This window comes from Opisthorchis viverrini (genome assembly GCF_000715545.1).
Source record: "Opisthorchis viverrini unplaced genomic scaffold opera_v5_102, whole genome shotgun sequence".
Classification (NCBI taxonomy): Eukaryota; Metazoa; Platyhelminthes; class Trematoda; order Opisthorchiida; family Opisthorchiidae; genus Opisthorchis; species Opisthorchis viverrini.
Window position 1 is genome coordinate 1,218,828 of NW_008751761.1, and position 19,632 is coordinate 1,238,459.

Below are 19,632 nucleotides of genomic sequence, written 5' to 3' on the forward strand. Positions count from 1 at the left end.
CCATGCGCAGAACAGAGGAATTTCAGTGAACAGGACAAGGCCGATTCTTTCGCCATATTATCCAAAAGAAAAAAATTCAAAAGACCAGAAGAGCCTGGGTATCCAAGAGGTTGGATAAAGTTCACCAAGCCTGTTGATTATATCAACAACGCTTTGCACATCCCAGTGCACTGTTTGTTCCGTGTAACAAGCTCGCTAAACTACCTTGTCTAGACGAGTAACTTTCATTAAAAAAACGAAAGTCACATGAGTTGTGTAAAAAAGAAAAACAAATCATGTGCTTGATTGCAATAAATAAATAGGCTCCTCAAAGTTGGCACAATTAATTACATCAAATGATGCAAAAATTTACCCAGTCGTGATGACCATCAATTAGGCAGTCTGACGATTTCATTCAAGCGGAATTTGTCATCGCTCAAGTTCCGCTCTGTCTTTCATATCGTATTCACACATCAGTGAACTACTGAAGGGCAACATTTCTCAGTTGAAACGGATCAGAGCGTTTTACTATTCGTCAAGCGGAAATAAACACCCGCCAGACGCTTCATTTAATGGGAAATGAAATAATTGCAACTGATTTATAAAATAACCAGTGTTATTTCGTTAAGATTCCAATAAATCGGCTGCACATGTTTGAATAAAACGATTACTCCTTCTTTATAAGAAAACCTATCAAACAACGCAGACAAACTCTTTTGGCATTCTGAATTGTTTTTCATCAGGTAAGCAGCGTTACTCGCTCAGAAGTAATATCTATCTATGGAGCGCTTCGAAGCGAATAAGTCTGAAATTCTATCTCCGTTGTATGAAGTAAAATGAATCAAGATACTGAAGTTAACAAGTGAACTATCAGTGAAGATAGCTCAGCGGTTGGAGCGCGAATTTATTGATCGGAAAGCCCGTGGTTAGAACCCGACCTGTGCATCTAAAACTTCCCCTGTCTAGGCTTGGACGACCTAGCACTATCCCAGCCCTCGTGCTTCCTTCTAGTGGCATGGCAGTTAGGCACTGAAACGTTGCTACAGCTGAACAATTTTGATTTTTTCACGGCAACTCAACCCGCGAGAAGGGGGCACCGTGTTTTGGCATGTGGTTCACTATCGAAGTATGTGACATTTGCATAGGCTACGGTGCTTTTTTGTTTAGGTCGCACAATCAAACCTAACGGGAAACTTCAAATGCCTAAGTCATTGACCACCATGAGGTGTGACGCCTAGTTCCAAATGAAACTATGGAATAGAAAAATCCCATTCAGAAGGCTCCACGCGGTGGTTTGGCCATGTATTACGCATGCTGAATCATCATTATCCAAAAACACTGCTGTCATTTGTACCCACTTCATAGTAGCACAGGAAGAGTGGTCGCCAAACTTCGCCCCGGAAGAGGTGTATGAAAAATTGTGAACTGCCTGAGTGTGACCTGTCTCCCAGGATGGGAAACTATTTACCCACCGTGCCAGCTACAAAACAGATCCGAATATCTATTCCAAAAGCGTTTTTTTGCATGTTTCCATTCGGATTTTTCCGAATGCGTGTCTGAGGGTACAAACATCTCGGAACGATTCTAGAGTTCAGCAGCAAATCCTTTCTCCCTCCATTTTTTCTTCAAAATAAGGAATTAAAATAGTTTATGGTTGTACTACAGTGAATCGCTGTTTTTTATCACTGTTGTGATACGAAAGACGGCAAGGATTTAATAAGTACTAAAAAACGCCGTCACTTACAACTTTGGAATTGACATCTTCCGATGCGGGCCCAACACGCATGGAAATATTCTGTCCTGCATTGGGTCGTTAAAGAATTGAGAGAATCTTCTGATTTCTCTCGAGTGAAGCATCGAAGGGCACACTAATTACATCCAGGACAGTTACTGGGTCGTCGTTCGATGGGTCGGGCACACCAATCACATCGCTCAAGTGCGAACACGTTCGCCTGTTCAGACGTGAAAATTCAGATGCGTCCAACCTGCGTTGGTGGGGTAGTGTTTACATGCTCTCCTCGCATGTCAGATGTCCGGGGTTCAAATAGGAGCGAAACTCGAGTCCACTGTTTCCCTCTGGTGTGGACTCACCAGAATAATTACGCCAGAACGGGAAGACGACCGTTCAAACGAAAGCGGTGTGACTATGAGCAGAATGAAATAAAATCATCCGAATATGGGCGGATTTGTGTAGACATTGTGGACGAAACAGTTCACTTAGTAATACACTCATTTGCAAATCAATTTTGTTTTCACGAGAGACTCAACGAAACCTCTCGTTTATGATATTCTACAACAAGGTTCAGTTGAGTCTGTCGTGAAAACCAAATTGATATGTAAATGGGTGTATTTCTCGAAAACAGACCAATTCGGGTTCATTTAGAACATAAGGTTGACGGAAACTCGGGGACTGCGCCTACCTGATGAACCCCAAGTAGGGCGAATACCGGTCATGGGCTGTCGAGCAGTTTTTAGCAACCTTGTGAGTAGTTTCCATTATTAAAAAAGTTCACTGAGGGCTTTATCGGCATTTGTCTGTGACTATAGGGTTCAAATGGATACCGCGTAATTTGATGACATCGTCTTAGCTATTTTGTGGAACGTAGCTATTCATGCGTTGCAAAACCAAGCAATTTTCATGAAATGAACTCATTTGTGCATCGGCCGGTGCCAGCGCGAGACCTAGCCGAACAATACCCGCGTCCAGACTGGAAAATTGGGCAGTCTTTTTGCGGCATGTTCAGGTGAACATTATTACCGAGAGATTCAGAGGAAAGCCAGGTGGGCCTCCCCCGTTAGAGCCAAATTAGTGCTATTTCCATCCTGTTTGGAATATCGTATCGTCTGGAACTTGAGGCGGCCTGGTGCAGCAACTTCAGTTGCTTAAGAACACCATAGTCGAGTGGAGAGATTGGGTTCCAGCTGAGTACCCCATCAACACCAAATTGCTATGTAAATGAATGTAGATCGCTGAGAGCAATTTTTCTTTGCTGTGCTCCCCCAGGAGGCAACTGAGCAACTAGAACCTACCTCAGCACAGGCTCAAGATATTGGGTTAATCAAAAACCTTACAACTAATGGACATCAGTTAAGAAATTACAATTCAGAGCAAGGTTATTTCTAGCTTAGTGCGAAAGGACAGCCACCTCAGGCACTAAATAAATTACTCAGGACCATCAGTATGCTTATTCTGGAGTTCACGCATGGATTCGATGCATATTTTTTAAATTTTGCCTCCTATGTCGATTGACTGCAGAACGTATGAGGTTTAACGAGACAAAACCTGCAGGAATGTGTGACGATTTGTTTTCCACTCGCTTGCTGTTTAACCATGCAGCGAAGAGGTGATCTTAAAAGAAAAGCTTAGGCGCCTCAGGCAGCAGGGAGTGCTTTTGTGGAAAGAAAACTGTCCGTTTTTTTGCCGCTAAGCTCTTTTCACTACTGCAGTCGTGATAAACCATATTTCCTTTCCCGATAAACTGAAATAAAAGCTTAGGCGCCTCAGGCAGCAGGGAGTGCTTTTGTGGAAAGAAAACTGTCCGTTTTTTTGCCGCTAAGCTCTTTTCACTACTGCAGTCGTGATAAACCATATTTCCTTTCCCGATAAACTGAAATATCTGCGTAGGTGTTTTGAAAACACCTGTTTTGGGTGACCAAACATTTTTGAGGGTCTGGTCGACGGGCCCTAACGCCTAATCACATGTGGCGTTTGAATGATTTACCTCGTAGCTACATTAATCACAAACATGTGACGAATGACACGGCGTGTCGTGCGTCAGTTTTTAGGCCTCGCAAGTTAGCCTTGTCCTGTCTTCTGGCAGCTGGCAACAGAGTAGAACCACGGAGATGATGGTAGGTAGGGAACTTGAATTCCGAGTGCGACGGATTACGCCGTGTGTTATCGTGTAGTAATTTAACACCATCCTCACAAATAACAATAACTGGTGCTACGGGATGAGCTTGACATTTTATATCTTTGAATTGTTTGACAATTCAGCCGTAAGTAGCTTTAACAATTTGCCTGTTGAGATAAGGTTCTCGTGATTTATCTAACGTAGCTTTACAACAGGTGCACACCAGTAGATAGACGTTGTTGGTCAGTCTTTTAGTCATTTTTACACTGGTTCCCCTTTGTTGGCCATTTTGATAAGTTGAGGATTGACTTGTTCGCATTCCCCGGCTCGATATATAAATATGTCGATTGAATTTGTTTACGACATTAGACATTTCTGGTAACGTTTTGCTGCATACCTGTTTCAAAAAGCATTTGGGGTGTCTTTGTGCCCTTCAGTATTGCCAACAACGTCGATCAAATAAGGCTATTCGGATATCAGACCGGAAGTCACACGCGATCTGTGTTCAGTCACTACATAGAGATTCTCCAATCACCACATGGCGAAGTTCCTCCAGTGCGCTTAATTTGGTCCTGCCAATATTGATATAAAAATCCCGAATTAGGTTTTGAGAGAATAGCACCACATTCGAAGCTTGATGTGGACCATTCACAAGAAAACACAAGGCATCAGCTTGGGAATTAAGAAAGGCCCTTTTTGACTGTTCTCATGTAGGTCTTTGCCTCTCTACTTGGTGGGGTGGATAAGAACTTGGAAGGAGATGGCGTACTTAGAGCTCCCATGCCGCGAAATGGAGGATACAGTTAGATAGGCCTGTCCAGTTCACGGCTGAGCCAGTTGACTTCGGGCTTGATCAACACGGAGGGTCTCAGAGGAGGCTTCACCAAGTTGAGACCAAAGACGTCTGACTTGACTGGTGATTTATTTTTGCCTGTCGACCAAACTAAGCGCTCTCAATTTCTAAGCACTCTGGCGAACTACCCTATTTTGAGGTGACGTCGAATCAGTTTACAAGTAATCCTTTCAATATCAAGACTTTCTAGGTTTGTGTTTGAAATATTATTGTTTCCAAAATGGTCAACAGAGTCAACTGAATCGGTTTTTTCTGGTCTGACAAATAAATAGCCATGGGGAACAAATCGATTGGAGGGTTTTGTTTGATGTAGGCGTGAAGTTACCAGCTGAGCTCAGATAGAGGTGGAATTGTTAGCCTGCTTCCGATTGTACCTTAATGTGTGTGAATATTTTTCACGTCAGGTCAACTTGTCCGCTGAATAAGTTTGCAGCATCCACTCTCCACTCAAAACGGATGCTGTCCTCTAAGGTCATTTCAAGATTCCGCCCTACTTAATAGGACGGCGGCCTAACTCAATCAGTGGGATTAACACCATTTGGGTGACTGGGAATTCACAGTACATCAGGCTGCAAACAGTTGCCGAATTATCCCGTGTCGGATGTGAGGATCCAAGGTTTGGAAAAGATGCTCTATTTGACTCTAAAGCAAGTACAACTTCCGCGCTCGTTAAGACAAACAGTGTCATATCAGTGCGCTGTCGTGAGGCTGTGGAGTTGACAGAACTTGTAAATCTCGGATTAAACCGCGTTGGGGACGTGTCCGCTGAGTTGTGCGGTCGACATAAGCAAGATGAAAAATACGGAAAAGAATTGCAGCCTCAGAAATTTTTTTCTATGCGGGAAGTGGAGACGAACTTCGTTTCGGATTTAACGCAACGGATAGCTTTTGTGCGATCAAGCAGTTATCCACATTGAATACGCATATTACGGAATTTCGAGGCAACCTCGATGTCACACACTGCGCAGAGGAATATCATAACTGCACTGAGCTTTCGGCTTTAATATGCATAAGCGAATAAAACGTACCTGCAAATCAGATAGACCCTTTAGTCAAAGAATGCTGAACTTCGATTCCGGGGACAGTACTCCCGGAGGAACGGGTGCCTGTTGACTTTACAAAATCTTCGCTCCTATTTATACCGTGAATATCCTTGAAACACGGTTGATTTGGGTGTCAACGGTCAAAATCACTATTACGCATAAATGCAGTGAAAGCCAGAAGAAGCGATCGAACCTACGTAAAATCAGCATTCAGTAAACCGAACAAATAAAACAAAAACAAGTGTTTGACGTTTTCAGCCCAACCGTCTACTCAACACCTGGTACGGAACACGAACAATTTGTACTTCTATGTTCCATTTTACGTACACAAGCGATACACTGGCGATGTGTTTCCAATCTGTAACGCGCAGATACCGGAAGTTTGCAAGTTTCCTGAACCAAACTTGACAAAACGTGGAAAAAATTGCGTTAACACAGTTTGCGGCTCAGAGGAGACTTTTAGTAAAAGAGTTACCGCACTTCCCGGAGACGAAAACACCAAAACATCACAATTCCTAGAGCTTCTACAAATGCGTAATTCAATGAATACACAATTACCGTCTGTAGCTATGTGGACTGCTTATACGAGTAAAAAGAACCTCCGCTCATTATTGAGGCACACTCATGCAATTTTTTCCAAAGCCTTCAACAAATAGTTCTGTAATCGAGCGCAAAACAGTAGGTGAAGAACATAAAGCGAAAACGTCCTTGTTACTTTGAGACTCAATAATTACTCGGAATTAGGTGGACGCCATTAAGACTTGAGCACGCACATACTGGTCCAATATAAGGATGGCGACTGTTATCTAGGGAACTCGATTACAGAACGCACTGCCAGTCAACTACGTTGTACTCAGATCCAAAATACCGTACAAACATGAGCAAATTTTTCGAAAAAAACTTTGGTGAAATGAAATCGAACCCTTTGGTTTCCTCCCCACGGTTTCGGTGCACAGCCAGCAAGTTTTATTAACCAATCAACGCTTTTTCAAGCTGATAGCCAGACTTCTTACTTTTTTGTGGGTAGTAGTCGCCTTTGAAAACTTTTCTAACTATTCTTTATTGGTGACAAAATACGTTTGCTAGAAAAGAAAAGGTATCTTTATTTCGGGATGTAAAGTTGATCGAATTAAGTAGGATGTGATTTGCAATTTCTTGAGTGGCACATGGAGATCGATCTGATTGGATACTTCGTGGTTCGATATGTTGGGCTAGTAAATCTAGGCTTAAGCAGGTAATTCGCTTCATTTTAGTACAGACCGAATTGCATTTCTGAGTGCTAACCACGCAATAGTCTAACCGTTGTGGGCGGTAAAATTTAACAAGATTTCGTTTATAATATAGCCCAGTTTACGGTACCCAGGCCCCGGAATAAATCATGATTCATATAAAAAACGTTGCATTTGTGAACCTGAGTGAAATCTATGGGAGAACATTGTGCGTGATGGAGGTGAAACGCAAAGTTGCTCAGTTAACCTGAATTTATCCGAGTTATCCTTTTTACGAGTCTGGCAGTACTCAGGCGCAAGCTCCATCAGTGAGAACTAGATGTTCACCAACCCCCTGTTTTGGCCCTAAAGGAGCTTCAAGAATAAAACCACGAGCACAAGTGACAGTTTCATTAAAATTTCCAACAAGTGGTTTGTTGGATCATTTTGCTACTCAAACTGGAACTTATGCACACAATTTTTGAGATGGACCACAAGATACATGAGAGACCCACTTGAGAACCCAGTGCCGTCGGTACCCCCAAAAGCGTCATTGTTTTCCTCATGCGTGCTCAGCCCGTTGGTGCCGCGCCTACTCCTGACGAAAGTTTTCGGTGCAAATGGAAGTAATTGGAAGAAACACACTTGGATTGTCTCTGAAGTCAAGCCCACTAAAGCTATATACTGAGCAGTTACATAGGACGATAAACGTTTTGCCAAGGGACGTCGGTGTATATTTCAAGTGGCGTTTAACGCTCCCGCTATCGGCAAGCCTATTCTTACCACATAATGTCAAAAATTCCAAGTGGCCAATTGTAAAACATAACACAAAGTACTTTGGCGCCTGGAAAATTCCGTTCAACAAAAGCCCATTATTCATGCTGACATTTGGGATTAAAAAAACGTGGTTATCGATCTCCCTCTCCTCCAATAACCCATCAAAGGCGAAACGGGCAATCCTGATCTGATGATTACCAACGTATGGTGCTATCCGAAAGAAAAGGGATGATCAGCTTCTGGAACTTTCCAAATGTCGAAGACAAAGTGGTAAGTGAACCAAAAAGAACGCATTTCTCGTACTTCTGCTGGTTAGGAATATCGATCTTTATCAACTTGGTGAATGAAGCAAAATAGAACTAATAAGATGTATTCACATACTATCGAAGAAATGTAAATAGTTACGAAAGGTGTTCCAAACATTTACAGTAGGTTTCCTTTGGTAGGATCTTTTTTCCATATCATTTACAATTAAGATGGGAATGTATGCGATGAGAAACCAAATTTTAAACGCTTGGTTCAAAATTATCCGGGTGGACTCAGAACCTAGGCTACAGATATATCAGTCTTCGATCCATCTTGGATGGCGCAAAGCTCTTTGGAGACCAACAGGGAACTTTTAAAGTTTACCATCATTGCTTTGTTTTTAAGATTATTGGATTACTAAGAATTGAGTTTAGGGGTAGGCTAGTGCAATCACCACAAACCTACGTTATTACGTATTACGATTTTTCAGTTCATAGTAGCCGTTTGTTCCAAGATAGGCCCGTCTGTTGCTTTCTGGTGGGTGCCTCACATCCAGAGTAAAAGCTCTTCCTATTTCGAGATTCCCAATACTTAGTAGGTTAATGCAAGGGACAAAATGAAACAGGTCCTGTGTTTGCAACCCCGAAGCCTTGTTCATTAGCTAGGCGCTAGGAAAAGACTGAGTGTTTTCACTCTGACCGCAGTGACGCTAACGTCAACCGATCGGTTTTGTCGGGGTGCCCGATTTCGATCAATCTTGTTTCCATCTTTGTGAGCAAAAACAGGGGCCGGTGCCAAAATTTCGGGTCGGACGTCAAAGCTAAAGCCCGCAGTCCACGTACATTTCTATTTTCAAGGTTGCCCACCTCCTGGTCACTATTCGCGATAACACCGCAGCCATCCCAAGGCATCGACAAGACATCGTTTCGAAAACTGATAAGGTTGTGGTTAGAAATTTATTCGGGATAGACGAATAAAACTAGACACGACTGCTTAACTAGGTAACAAAGAAAGTCCTAGATGTTCTGGGGAATCGGTCAGGGTTTGCGGTAGTTCTGGGCAAGTCAATTTATAATTCAACACGGTGTAATATTTATCCCGTACAACGACTGCATTTTCATTATAGAATATTCCAACGAAATGGCGAAAGCTGGTGCTCTAGTTTTACGTCAGACAGGAATAAAATGCATTTCGTCACCTGCTACGTCAGCTACGGTGTGTGAATCCTGGGGATGAGCGTTCTTGGTTAGTCTACATATTCAGCCGGATTTATCCACTTATGCGAAAGTGAGCCCACTTGGGGAGGGAGACAGACAGGGCGAGAAATTAACCCGCAGTAGAGCGACTCTCAGCATTCCCTCTTAGAATGTTTCCGAGACACCTGAGTTTATTCGAAAATATTGCTCTAAATCATCTGAGAAATAAATTTTGTTTGACCACTCTGAATAGAAATTTCTTATTGAAAAATCACACTGGTGGTTCTTCTTGATAAAATCAATTTCGGAATAAGTCTCATCATACAGGAATCCTTACGAAAGTGAATGCGTAACTCCAAATGTTTCGTATCTGACTAAAGAGAGAAAAGCGAATCACATCTTAAGCGGGAGAATTTTACTGCTTTCGAGATACCTTTCAACAGTACAATCTGTATACGTGTTCTATTTACGACAACCGATTGACCTTGATCTGTGTGAGTGACGTCAGCAGTACATCCTGATAAAACAACTGCTTTCGGATACCTTTCAACAGTACAATCTGTATACGTGTTCTATTTACGACAACCGATTGACCTTGATCTGTGTGAGTGACGTCAGCAGTACATCCTGATAAAACAGTGAAGGCTGCAATGACGTGGCCTGCACATGTTTCGAGCACATTTCCTTTCAATTATTTGCATGAATTCCCTAAAACCACTTCACTGGTTCAGGTTTTTCCCAGTAATCAACACAAAGGTAGAAATGTAACGGATGCTGGGTCAACCTTCTGCAATACACTGTATTTCGTTCACGTTGCGAACCACAAACCTGCCCAAAAACAAGCACTGGTAACCTCCAGGCGTACCTGATAAGTTATGTGGTGGAGTAATTTCTCAGGTATCAAAACACGTCCAACGTGCGTTGGTGGAGTAGTGGTTACACGCTCGCTTCGCATGTCAGATGTCCGGGGTTTAAATCCTGGCACAGCCATTGGATATGCACTGCTGATGAGGTCTAATAAGAGCGAAACTCGAGTCCAGTGCCTCGCTCTTTGGTGTGGACTCACCGAAATAATTGCGCCAGAACAGGAGGACGTCGGTCCAAACGATAGTGGTGTGACTATGAACAATTGGTTACTTGGCCTTCCCAGATTGCACGCATTTTATCAAAAGAACTACCAATAAAGACCCATTAATTTTTCAGCAAGTATTTACGAGAGGTTATTTAAGACAGCGCCGGCTTTCCAAAGGTCAACAGCAACTGCATGTCGAGAAAATCATAGGCATCTCGAGTACTGGTGTGATGGTTGATACTACTGATAATACATGCAAGTAATATGGTTTCTTGTAACTCCGCTTCGCGTCAGTTGGAAAGTAGAATCTGAATATCATGACACTTGCAATAGGGTGGGTGATGGACATCCCCAAAATTAGACTTTCCTCTCATTTACACTTTTCATTCACCCGGACGTGCCTGTTTTTTATCGGACCAGTTGATCCATCCGATGAAGTGAGAAGACCAACACAAATTGAGGGAAATGACTGCTGAGCATTAGTATTTCAAAGTGTTCCAAGATTGTTACGAGAACAACCGAGCGAGTGTTCAGTGAGTAGATTTTTTCAAATATTGTATTGAAAATCTTAGTGGGCAGGCTCCAGCCGATTGTTTCATATGCATTTTGGGAAAATGCCGCGTTTGGGCTCGTTACATGAGATTTGAAGGCTGAGACCTAGTCAAAGTGGATAAAACGACGATTGCTTCTACAAGGAATATTTGGTGAGCAGTCAATGAATTCTCATTTATCCTACAATTGGACACTTTGAAAATGCATACTGAGCCTTTTGTCGGCCAGTGATTATGAGCTTTTCCTGGGTCATGGCTTTACTTTTTCTTATTGTCCTTAAACGATTTGAAAATGAACAGGTAGTAGGCAGCTTACTACCCCGAACCATCGGTGAATGAAACTGGAATAGCTACAACCACTGTCCGACAAGTACACGGTTATTACAGATGACAATGTTGAAATGATGAGTGATTTAGAAATCTCAGTATGGAATAAGGACGATTCGCAGGCACTTCCACCCAAATTTGTTCACCTCATCGAGTTTGGCTGAATTTGGTATGAAAATCAAACAATGACATCCTTCCAAATTTCACGGACTTTAATGTGAGTGGTTGTAACAAATTGATTTCAAGTACAGATCTTATCGATTCTCTTTTTCGGTTTCGTACGTTTGCCACATGCATGAGTGCATCAAGACATTGTGTCAGATTGCACCCTTGAGGTAAGATTTCACTGAACAGTCGCGCAAAGCAAACAATGACGCTGAGGTCCAAGCCTGGGATGTTTGGCTTCACCAGAAAACGAGTATAGGTGGTCTTGGATACCACATCACCGATTATCCCTTTGGAAGGTGAATCGGTCTACAAATCGGTAGAGATACCAGGGCTTGAGGCCTTACAACATCGGCTGGTCTGACAAGACCCTGAAAAAGGCAGAACTAGTTTTTTAATCCAATATGTGACTTTAGCTAATATCCTCAGTAGATTTTGAATGGTGTAGGCAGACACAAGCCGTATAACTGACTCAAGTTGAAGCCGCGGTGTAAAAATTTTAGGTGTCCAAACGGAATTGGGCCGTCCTCACCTTCATCCTTCATCCAGCCTCCATCCATCTTCATCCACAACGCTTCTATGGGGGTTCTGTCTAAAACATTTATTCACTAAAGAACAGGTAAACAAAGATTGGTGGAGCAGGTCCCCTGTTGCGAAATTGCTGGTTCTGAGGCAGATTTCCGTAGAATTACCGTGCAGGATCGTCAGAACAAATATACGGCAAGGGTTCGCTGCAAGCAGTGCAAACTTATAGTTATCTACCACGTGCTTATGTCGCCAAAATTCCCGCAAGACAGCCGTTAAGATGACCATTCTAGGTACTTGGAGACAGCTGCTAAAACGCCAAAACTTTCAGCTACGGTTAACTAAACGTTTCACTCAAAATCGAAATGCGATAGTTCGAGTTAAAATTGAGCGAGTGAATCTTACAGATAGCATCTCTGGATGGCTTCTTAAGGGAAACGAACAACTCTTAGACGACAGACGAAAGGATGAAGGACAGACCGAGCGAATGACGCCACAATACTGGCTGGAGTGTATTGCTCGAATGCTTCAGTATAAGAGACAAAATAACCGTATGCACATCAGGCGTCTAAAATTACGAGGTCAACATTCCAATGGTCGTGCGATTGGTCGCACCCAAACTGACATATTCGTGGACTAGGTCAAACGACGGTCAGGTGACTAATCGATGAGATTTATTTATCTGCCCTGACAACACAGCTGGTATGGATTTAAGGGTTCTCTCGTGTCTGATTCGCGTATGTTTCCACACATTATTATTATCAAGTCCATTCCTACCACCATGTTATTTAAACGTCGAAAATCAGTCTTACGTGACCCTTGTGGCTCTTGGTCAACCGAGCTTTTTACAGCTTATGGTACAAAGATGATACCGGTCAATCTTGGTCATTTCTCAGAAGTAAGAATTCAGTTCGTATTCTCCGTTGCCCCCAGGACCTTACACTTGATAATGTGCCTCCGGTCACAACTGCAAGAAAGTTTCTAGATAATTGAACCAGGAGCTCTCGTTCAGCCGTAGCACCCTTTCTATGCCTAACTGCCATGCCACCTGAAGGTTGCACGTGGGCCGAGATATTGCCAGGTTGCCCAAGCCTAGACAGGGGAAGTCGAGAGGCAGAGGTCGGGTTCGAACCACGGACCTTCCGGTCAGTAAATTCGCGCTCTAACCACTTGGGCCATCTTGCCCCACAAGAGCTCTCTCTCATCAAACCTGGAAGATTCGCCGTTTATCACGGACGTCACCAAGGGTTTTTCATTGTTCATAGAGTGTCACAAAAGCAAGCAAGAAGAGAATGACTAACCGGGAAGAAAAGTTTGAGTAGAATAACGCTGCTGAACTGTTTTGATTATTCGATTGGAGACGCTGCAGTTCAAACCGACTAGTAGGAAGCATGAAATTTCTCCCGGTCGTTGACTGTGTGAATACTTCATAAATAAACTACAAAAACTGAGCGTGTAGCACGCTTCTTACCAGCGCTGTTAGCTGGGTGTATTGATGAGACTAAGTTATAAAGCTGCTCTCCACCATCTGCGTATGAGTTCATTTGGTGGAACGATAGCTTACCGTGCAAGAAATACGCATGCGTGACCTGCATTCTGTGAGCACTACTCCGTTCTTCCAAGGAAGACTGAGCTATGTCAATACATCCAGGCAAGGAATATGCTCAACCGAATCATCCTATGAAATAAATTACAACCCTCGCTTTTAGTCCCGTGACACACTACAAGCTAAATGATAAGTTCACGTGTGAATTTCACTCATCACACTCAACACGTTTTTCGGGTCGGTTAACAGTCACACCGTTAGCAACACAAACGAGGTAGGTAGACTTTACTCATCAACTTCTCCCACTAGATTAGTACATGCGGACGAATGAACTAAGTCTCGCCAGCAGCACAATTTCTCTTCGCTTTGATGAGTTCGGTAACAACAGCGACAGCTTTCTGCATGGTCCGTCTAAAACGTGACAATACTAGGCAGTTTGACCGTATTATGAGTTAAACGCCCCTCGTATGACATTTTTTGTATTACAAAATGTCAGCTGACATTCTTTTTGCCGACTGCTTCTTCTTCGGGGGGGGGGACGGTACACCTTTCATAAAAGTACAAGAATTCTAATATTTAGACCCAGATGTGAAACTTTGTGCTAAATCAATGAGAAAATGTTTCGGAACGATTGAGTAGTCATCGCTTCGGATATAAAGGCGAAAAGTTGCCCAGTACTAATTTCACCGAATGTTCATTATACCCCTCCCCTGAAACGATGAACGTTAGTTTCTTATTTTTGTTCCACTATCCTCTTGCAGAAACAGTTAGAATTGCCAGAACGATTTACACATGAATACGTCTGCTCACGCTTTGGAATGCAGTGGTTGGGCAACTTCAGGAGATATTCCGGTTTTGGTGGATAGAGCTCGGAACGGCATCTTGCCGTTGCGTCCACAGTCTTTGCGTTGAGTAAATTTTCTTTAGAGGGAAGAGCTATCGCCAATTTCTTGATTTACGATGAGAACTCTGGTTCAAACCCGAACCGTTTCAGGATGATTTCACTTATAATCGTTTTGAGACGGGAAAAATTGACGTTCGGGGGGCAGAATAAAATATTTAATCGGCGAATTTCATGATCTCATGAGATCTCATTTGCCCACCGAGACCTGAGATGATGAAGAGCTGTTTATAAACTGAGAAAGCTCACTAGTCCGTTCGACTTTCCACACTCGTTATGACGTAGTAAGATGGAGAAAAACGCCTCTGTGTCATCACCGCTTGGGAAAAACAAATCCCACAACCTGGATTGAATTACAACTTTCTTTCGCTCACAACTGCAGATGTTTCTGCCCCTAATGAGCGTTTGGTTTTCAAGCTGGTTTAATAACTGACGTGGAACACTGGATTATATCCACAGACTCGTTGAGATGCGCAGCTGAACAAATAAGACAATAGTCTGAAGATGTACTCGCGCTGATGACGTGCGCAACTACCAGTAACCATTTCTCCTACCAGAGTTGTCTTCGTACGATATGACGACTGGTCCACCCTAGATAAATTGCTGGTATGCCAGGAGAGCGGTCAAGCAACCAGATTTCAACTCATGGAATAGTCAAGTGGATGACCATGTGAATAAGTCCACCAGGACCGAAATTCGAACTCATTCCTTCTCTGTTACCGACATGGTCCAATTAGAATCATCCCCCGCAAACAGAAGGGGGAGCACTTGCGAACACAAATAAGCCGCAGAAATGGAAGATGCTGCCAGTAGTGAAGAAATCTGAAAATTCAGCATTGTGCTGAATCATGCCAACTTTAATGTGACATATACACACTGCACCTTGAGTGATATCAAGAGTGTGAATGGCGGGAAAACTAAGTATTTGAATCAAAGGCGTCTCACTGAGACTACAAGGCCGCTCAGTATTCGCACAATGAAATTGATTCGTGAAAGCTACGGCATTCTCAGGCTTGCTACTTTATAATGTAGAATGTCTATGTATATGTTCCTGTATTATTGCAAATGATCTATTATGGTGATTTGTTTAAGTGAGCCAATCTCCAAGGTCAATAAACACCACGTTGCCTAATGTAATAAGAAACCGCGAATTGTGGAAAACGTTGACCCACTTAGAATGGACGGAACTTTCAGGTAGTTTTCCAGCTGAAATAATTCCCCGAACATTCCAGCATCTACATGGCCTTGGGGGATGCAAAACATGCGGGGGTGACATTCTTGTAAACAACTTTTACTCGATAACTGCTGTTAGCAGTCAAAAACCTTGACAATATGTGGTTGTGCTTCTTTGGGTTTCCCGGCCATTTGTTGGTCTTGAAGGTTGCCTGCTGCACTTGTAGTACACCCGGTCGTTACGCAAAACAGCGTTGGTGCTATGGTTACTGAATGAAAGCACCAATATCGACTTTGAAGAAAATCGAATATGCGCCAAAAATTTCGAAAAGAGATTACTTAAAACAAATCGCAAAACAATTAATGCAGGTGAGGGTGAGTTTTGGACTGAGCACATATGCAAAGAAGTGCAACATTTTGACGTGAAATTTTTTTCTTTCATCCACTAGGGTTTTGCAGAAAAATGCATTGTGCGTCCAAGGCGCGGCGACTACTACTTAATGGTGAAGGTTACCTATTCCATCAGTTTTACTTTCAGCTTATTTCTCACAAGGATATGAAAAATATGCATAAGCCTGGGTTTAACTTTCAAGCCTTTACAGATCATGATATAAGTCAAGACGTCGGATATTTATTGGGCAGCTGGACATGAATTTGAAAATGACCGAAATTATTGAACTTTTTGGCTTCCGACGTTCTATTTATCGTGGGCAACCTTTAAACAATTACAGTCCGTTGAATAATAACCGGTAAGGATGCTATTGATGATGCTATTGTGTATCCTGGTTGCGTTGCTACCGAAATCATCTATCTACTGGGAGCGGTCAGCATGACTGACACTGACTGGGATACGGCCCAATCTGTAGTTGTGTCCGTTGAGTTTGCTGTGCATCATTGTTCGGATTCCTGTTCTAAGTCGGGTCTCCGACCCACTGCTGTGTGTGTGGGCCTGAGTGCTGATCGAGCTACACGTGTGTCAGCAAAATTGATCTGATGGTTTAACTCAAGTGCACGGATTGTTCAAATTCAGTTTTTCAAGAACTCTTTCACTTGCTGCTTGCGCTTCTGGAGTGGCCGAACTATTTGGCCTATACAATTGGCGAAAAATGTGGGGGAACGGTGTTTATGCGGTGCTTGGATTCGACAGAGTCCCCAAATCGCACAACCCTGGGGGTACAGTTCAGGTGGCGTTAGATCCCTACAGTAACATTTCCAGGTACTCATGACCACATAGTATAATGCGAGGGTCCAGGATCCCTAAGCTAATGGCTTTGTCATTTACGAAGCTTCTGAAAAACTCAGGCTAATCGTACGCGGTTTGTCATTTTCCGAAGTGTGGCTTGTTGGAAAATAGCAAATGGTGGAAAAAAATTAAACAAATTTTTAGACATTCTTTCGTTAGCCAATATATGTTTCATTCTTGTTGTGTCCTAACCTTCGTGTTACTAGTTTACCACTATACCATACGGCCGCGAGTGTCTCGTGTGAAATGTGACTGACTTGCACCTAGACAGAACAAGGCGCCATCGACAGATCACGCACTTCGCAGCCGGCAATCATATGTTGGCTAGCTTTTTAGTTGACAAGAGCCTGGTTGCAGGGCGAAGGCTAATTCGGATGTCAGCGACTGAGCCACCGGTGGTCAAACTGTTTGGTGACAACCGGAAGGCTAAGGTTCGAACTTCCCTAGATCATCGCCGGTTGTGCACCGGTGACGATAGAATAGTAGAAGTTTGGTGTTCCTCAGCTTTTCCGCCTAGACTGATGTTAGTTGTACCATGAAATTATAGTTTGCTATTGAGGATGATGTTTCCAGGTCAGATAGCGTAGATGGTCTTTGGTTTGTTCGCAGAGCTGGAAAATCTGGTCACAAGCGTTTTATCACTAGTCAACAACACACTGATCATGACATCTCATCCAGTGATGAAACGTTTACAATTAGATTGCTCAGCCCAGCTCAGGTTAGCTAGCAAACCAATCGTCACGTTGGAGATAAAAATAGCCGTGATTGTATCTGCTCTTTTGTTCTCTTACTTTTATTCGAAAAACGGGAAACATCTTTCCCGATAAAAGATGTGCCCAGGCATCATTAAAAGCAACAGAGGGAAACCTTATGGTTGTTCTGCACCGAAAATTGACACATTCCGGGGCGAGCAAACCAGTAAGCCGAAGTTTCACCAAAACGAACGGTTGTTAATGGGCACATTTCGTGCATTCCGCTTGATTGTTTTTCAATCGAAATACTTGGACGGTTATCAGAAAACAGTGAATTACTGCGCGTTGTTCCACTCAACGTTCACACTCAAATAATCAATGTTCCCAATGGACTGCTTATAAATGAACTCCACCTCAATTTTTTTCGTGGCAAAATGGTCATCTTATTGTGCAATGTGGCCGATCGTTATGGTAATTCCAGATCAGAGGTTTGTCCTAAATGAACAGAGAAATGCAAAGGCATTTGCATTCAGGTGCCGTGCACTTGAATGAGGCAGAAGTATCAGTTAAAGAACGCAAAAGATCGAAGTTTGGCACACGAGTTGCGCTTGATTTACCACACTGCAGGGACCTTAAAACTGCAAATTATCATACCCCGTCTGAGTGTGAATGAAACACACTGCTAATCGGTCACTATAGACCTAACAGATCAAACTACTAACTAGGAGGTCGTGGGTTCGAGACTCTGAATTTTTGTGAGGTGCGAACTGTTGACGATTCTCAATAAAAATAAAACGGCTGTAAAGAGCTTCTGGGCGTTTTAGCTTGTACTGGCTTCAGATTAATGGTTGATATGATCTAATTTTTATGGCTTGTTTGTATCAACAGCCCTGAATATCTGTCCTACTCTAGATCTCGTGTACGTTTCTTCCTGATTCTGTTTCATCTATTTGGTTTCAAGTGGTCTGTCGATCGCAGACAGTTTTTACAGAACAGAATTTACGGGTAATTGCCGGAGGTAAAATTTGATCTGACTGTCTTTTCCCCTAGATCCGAATTCATCCTGGTGATCAAAAGTTCAACTAACAAGTGATTCCGAGAGATAAATAATTGCATTGCTCAATATCTTGGGTATTCTGACTGAGCAAACAAGTGTTCACTGTCAACCGGAGTTTGATTAACAATACCAAGATGTTCTGAATCGAGAGAAATCTAGGTCAACCGAACTATGACGTTTTCAAGAGAAGAGAGTTTTTGAACCATATTTTCAACCAAGGAGAGAATATTTGGAACAATAAGATGGGCAACTGGTATCGTGAGTCGGAATGTTCAGCTGAAGCATATGGAGTGCGCAGAAATATGGACCTGTGGGTACTCGAGTCTCAGGGCACTTTTTGGTTCTTGAAAACTTTAGAAAAGCTACGGCACTCAAATAAGGACAGTAGATTCATGAGTAGACGATACCATTCTATTCATTCAAAATATTGTAGGTCAGAATGTGTAGTAAGGTATTTAATGCACTAAACGCTGATGGTCCCCATCACCGAATATAAGTGCACTAATTTAGCTATTCTGTAGAAATATAATTAGATGACAGTTAGGAATGCATTCGCCTTAATGTGCTAGTTTTTTAGTTCCAAGTAGGTTTGACCATCCACAGAAGGTTCTCCCAAGGGCATTAACGAAGTAAACAGCGCCCTATGCCGATTGCTTCTGGGAGCATTAAAAATCGGAATAGGTTACATGGAACTTGATAGAGTTTCTGCTAAGCAGTTCACCTAGTCATGTTGGGATAGAATTGAATGACGTTCCAGTCACGCACAGTACAGTTAAACACTGATCATCATCATCGTCATCATGGACAGTATTACATCACTTTTCAAAACCGATGCTTCACTGCCGTGCAACCATGATGTAGTTGAAAGCCCTATTGTAAAGAAAAGAGTAAAACTGGGCGGGGAAGGGACTTAATGCTAGCTTTCCACAACAGTTCCGAGGTGCCTACATCCCCAGACACTCACTCAGACAATCTGGATGGATGCCAAGTCAGGGTTGGCGACCTCTCTGTTTACGCCACTCTGAGTTGAGAATGGAAAATAGAAGTCTCTTCGGCGAACGATAGTTCAGCAAAAGTAACACATGTCCCAACCAACGTAGCTTCTGGTGCTGGACATATTCTTCAATGGAAGTACCCGTTACACAACCGAAAACACGCTTTCTAACTGCCTCGTTACGGATTCGCCGACACCAACCCACACGAGCTATGGTTCTGAGACAACGA

The 19,632-nt window shown here is 42.8% G+C and overlaps 2 protein-coding genes across 2 annotated transcripts; both read left to right on the top strand.

The window, feature by feature from the left end:
- Positions 1-1,884: 1,884 nt before the first annotated feature.
- T265_05538 (hypothetical protein) lies at positions 1,885-10,025 on the top strand (the record flags this gene model as incomplete). The annotated part of the gene is made up of 2 exons (XM_009170572.1): positions 1,885-2,257; positions 9,913-10,025. The coding sequence occupies 2 exons, from the start codon at positions 1,885-1,887 to the stop codon at positions 10,023-10,025; spliced, it is 486 nt and encodes a 161-aa protein (XP_009168836.1).
- Positions 10,026-12,837: 2,812 nt separating this feature from the next.
- On the top strand, positions 12,838-19,191 carry T265_05539 (hypothetical protein; the record flags this gene model as incomplete). The annotated part of the gene is made up of 2 exons (XM_009170573.1): positions 12,838-13,043; positions 19,125-19,191. The coding sequence occupies 2 exons, from the start codon at positions 12,838-12,840 to the stop codon at positions 19,189-19,191; spliced, it is 273 nt and encodes a 90-aa protein (XP_009168837.1).
- Positions 19,192-19,632: the final 441 nt, after the last annotated feature.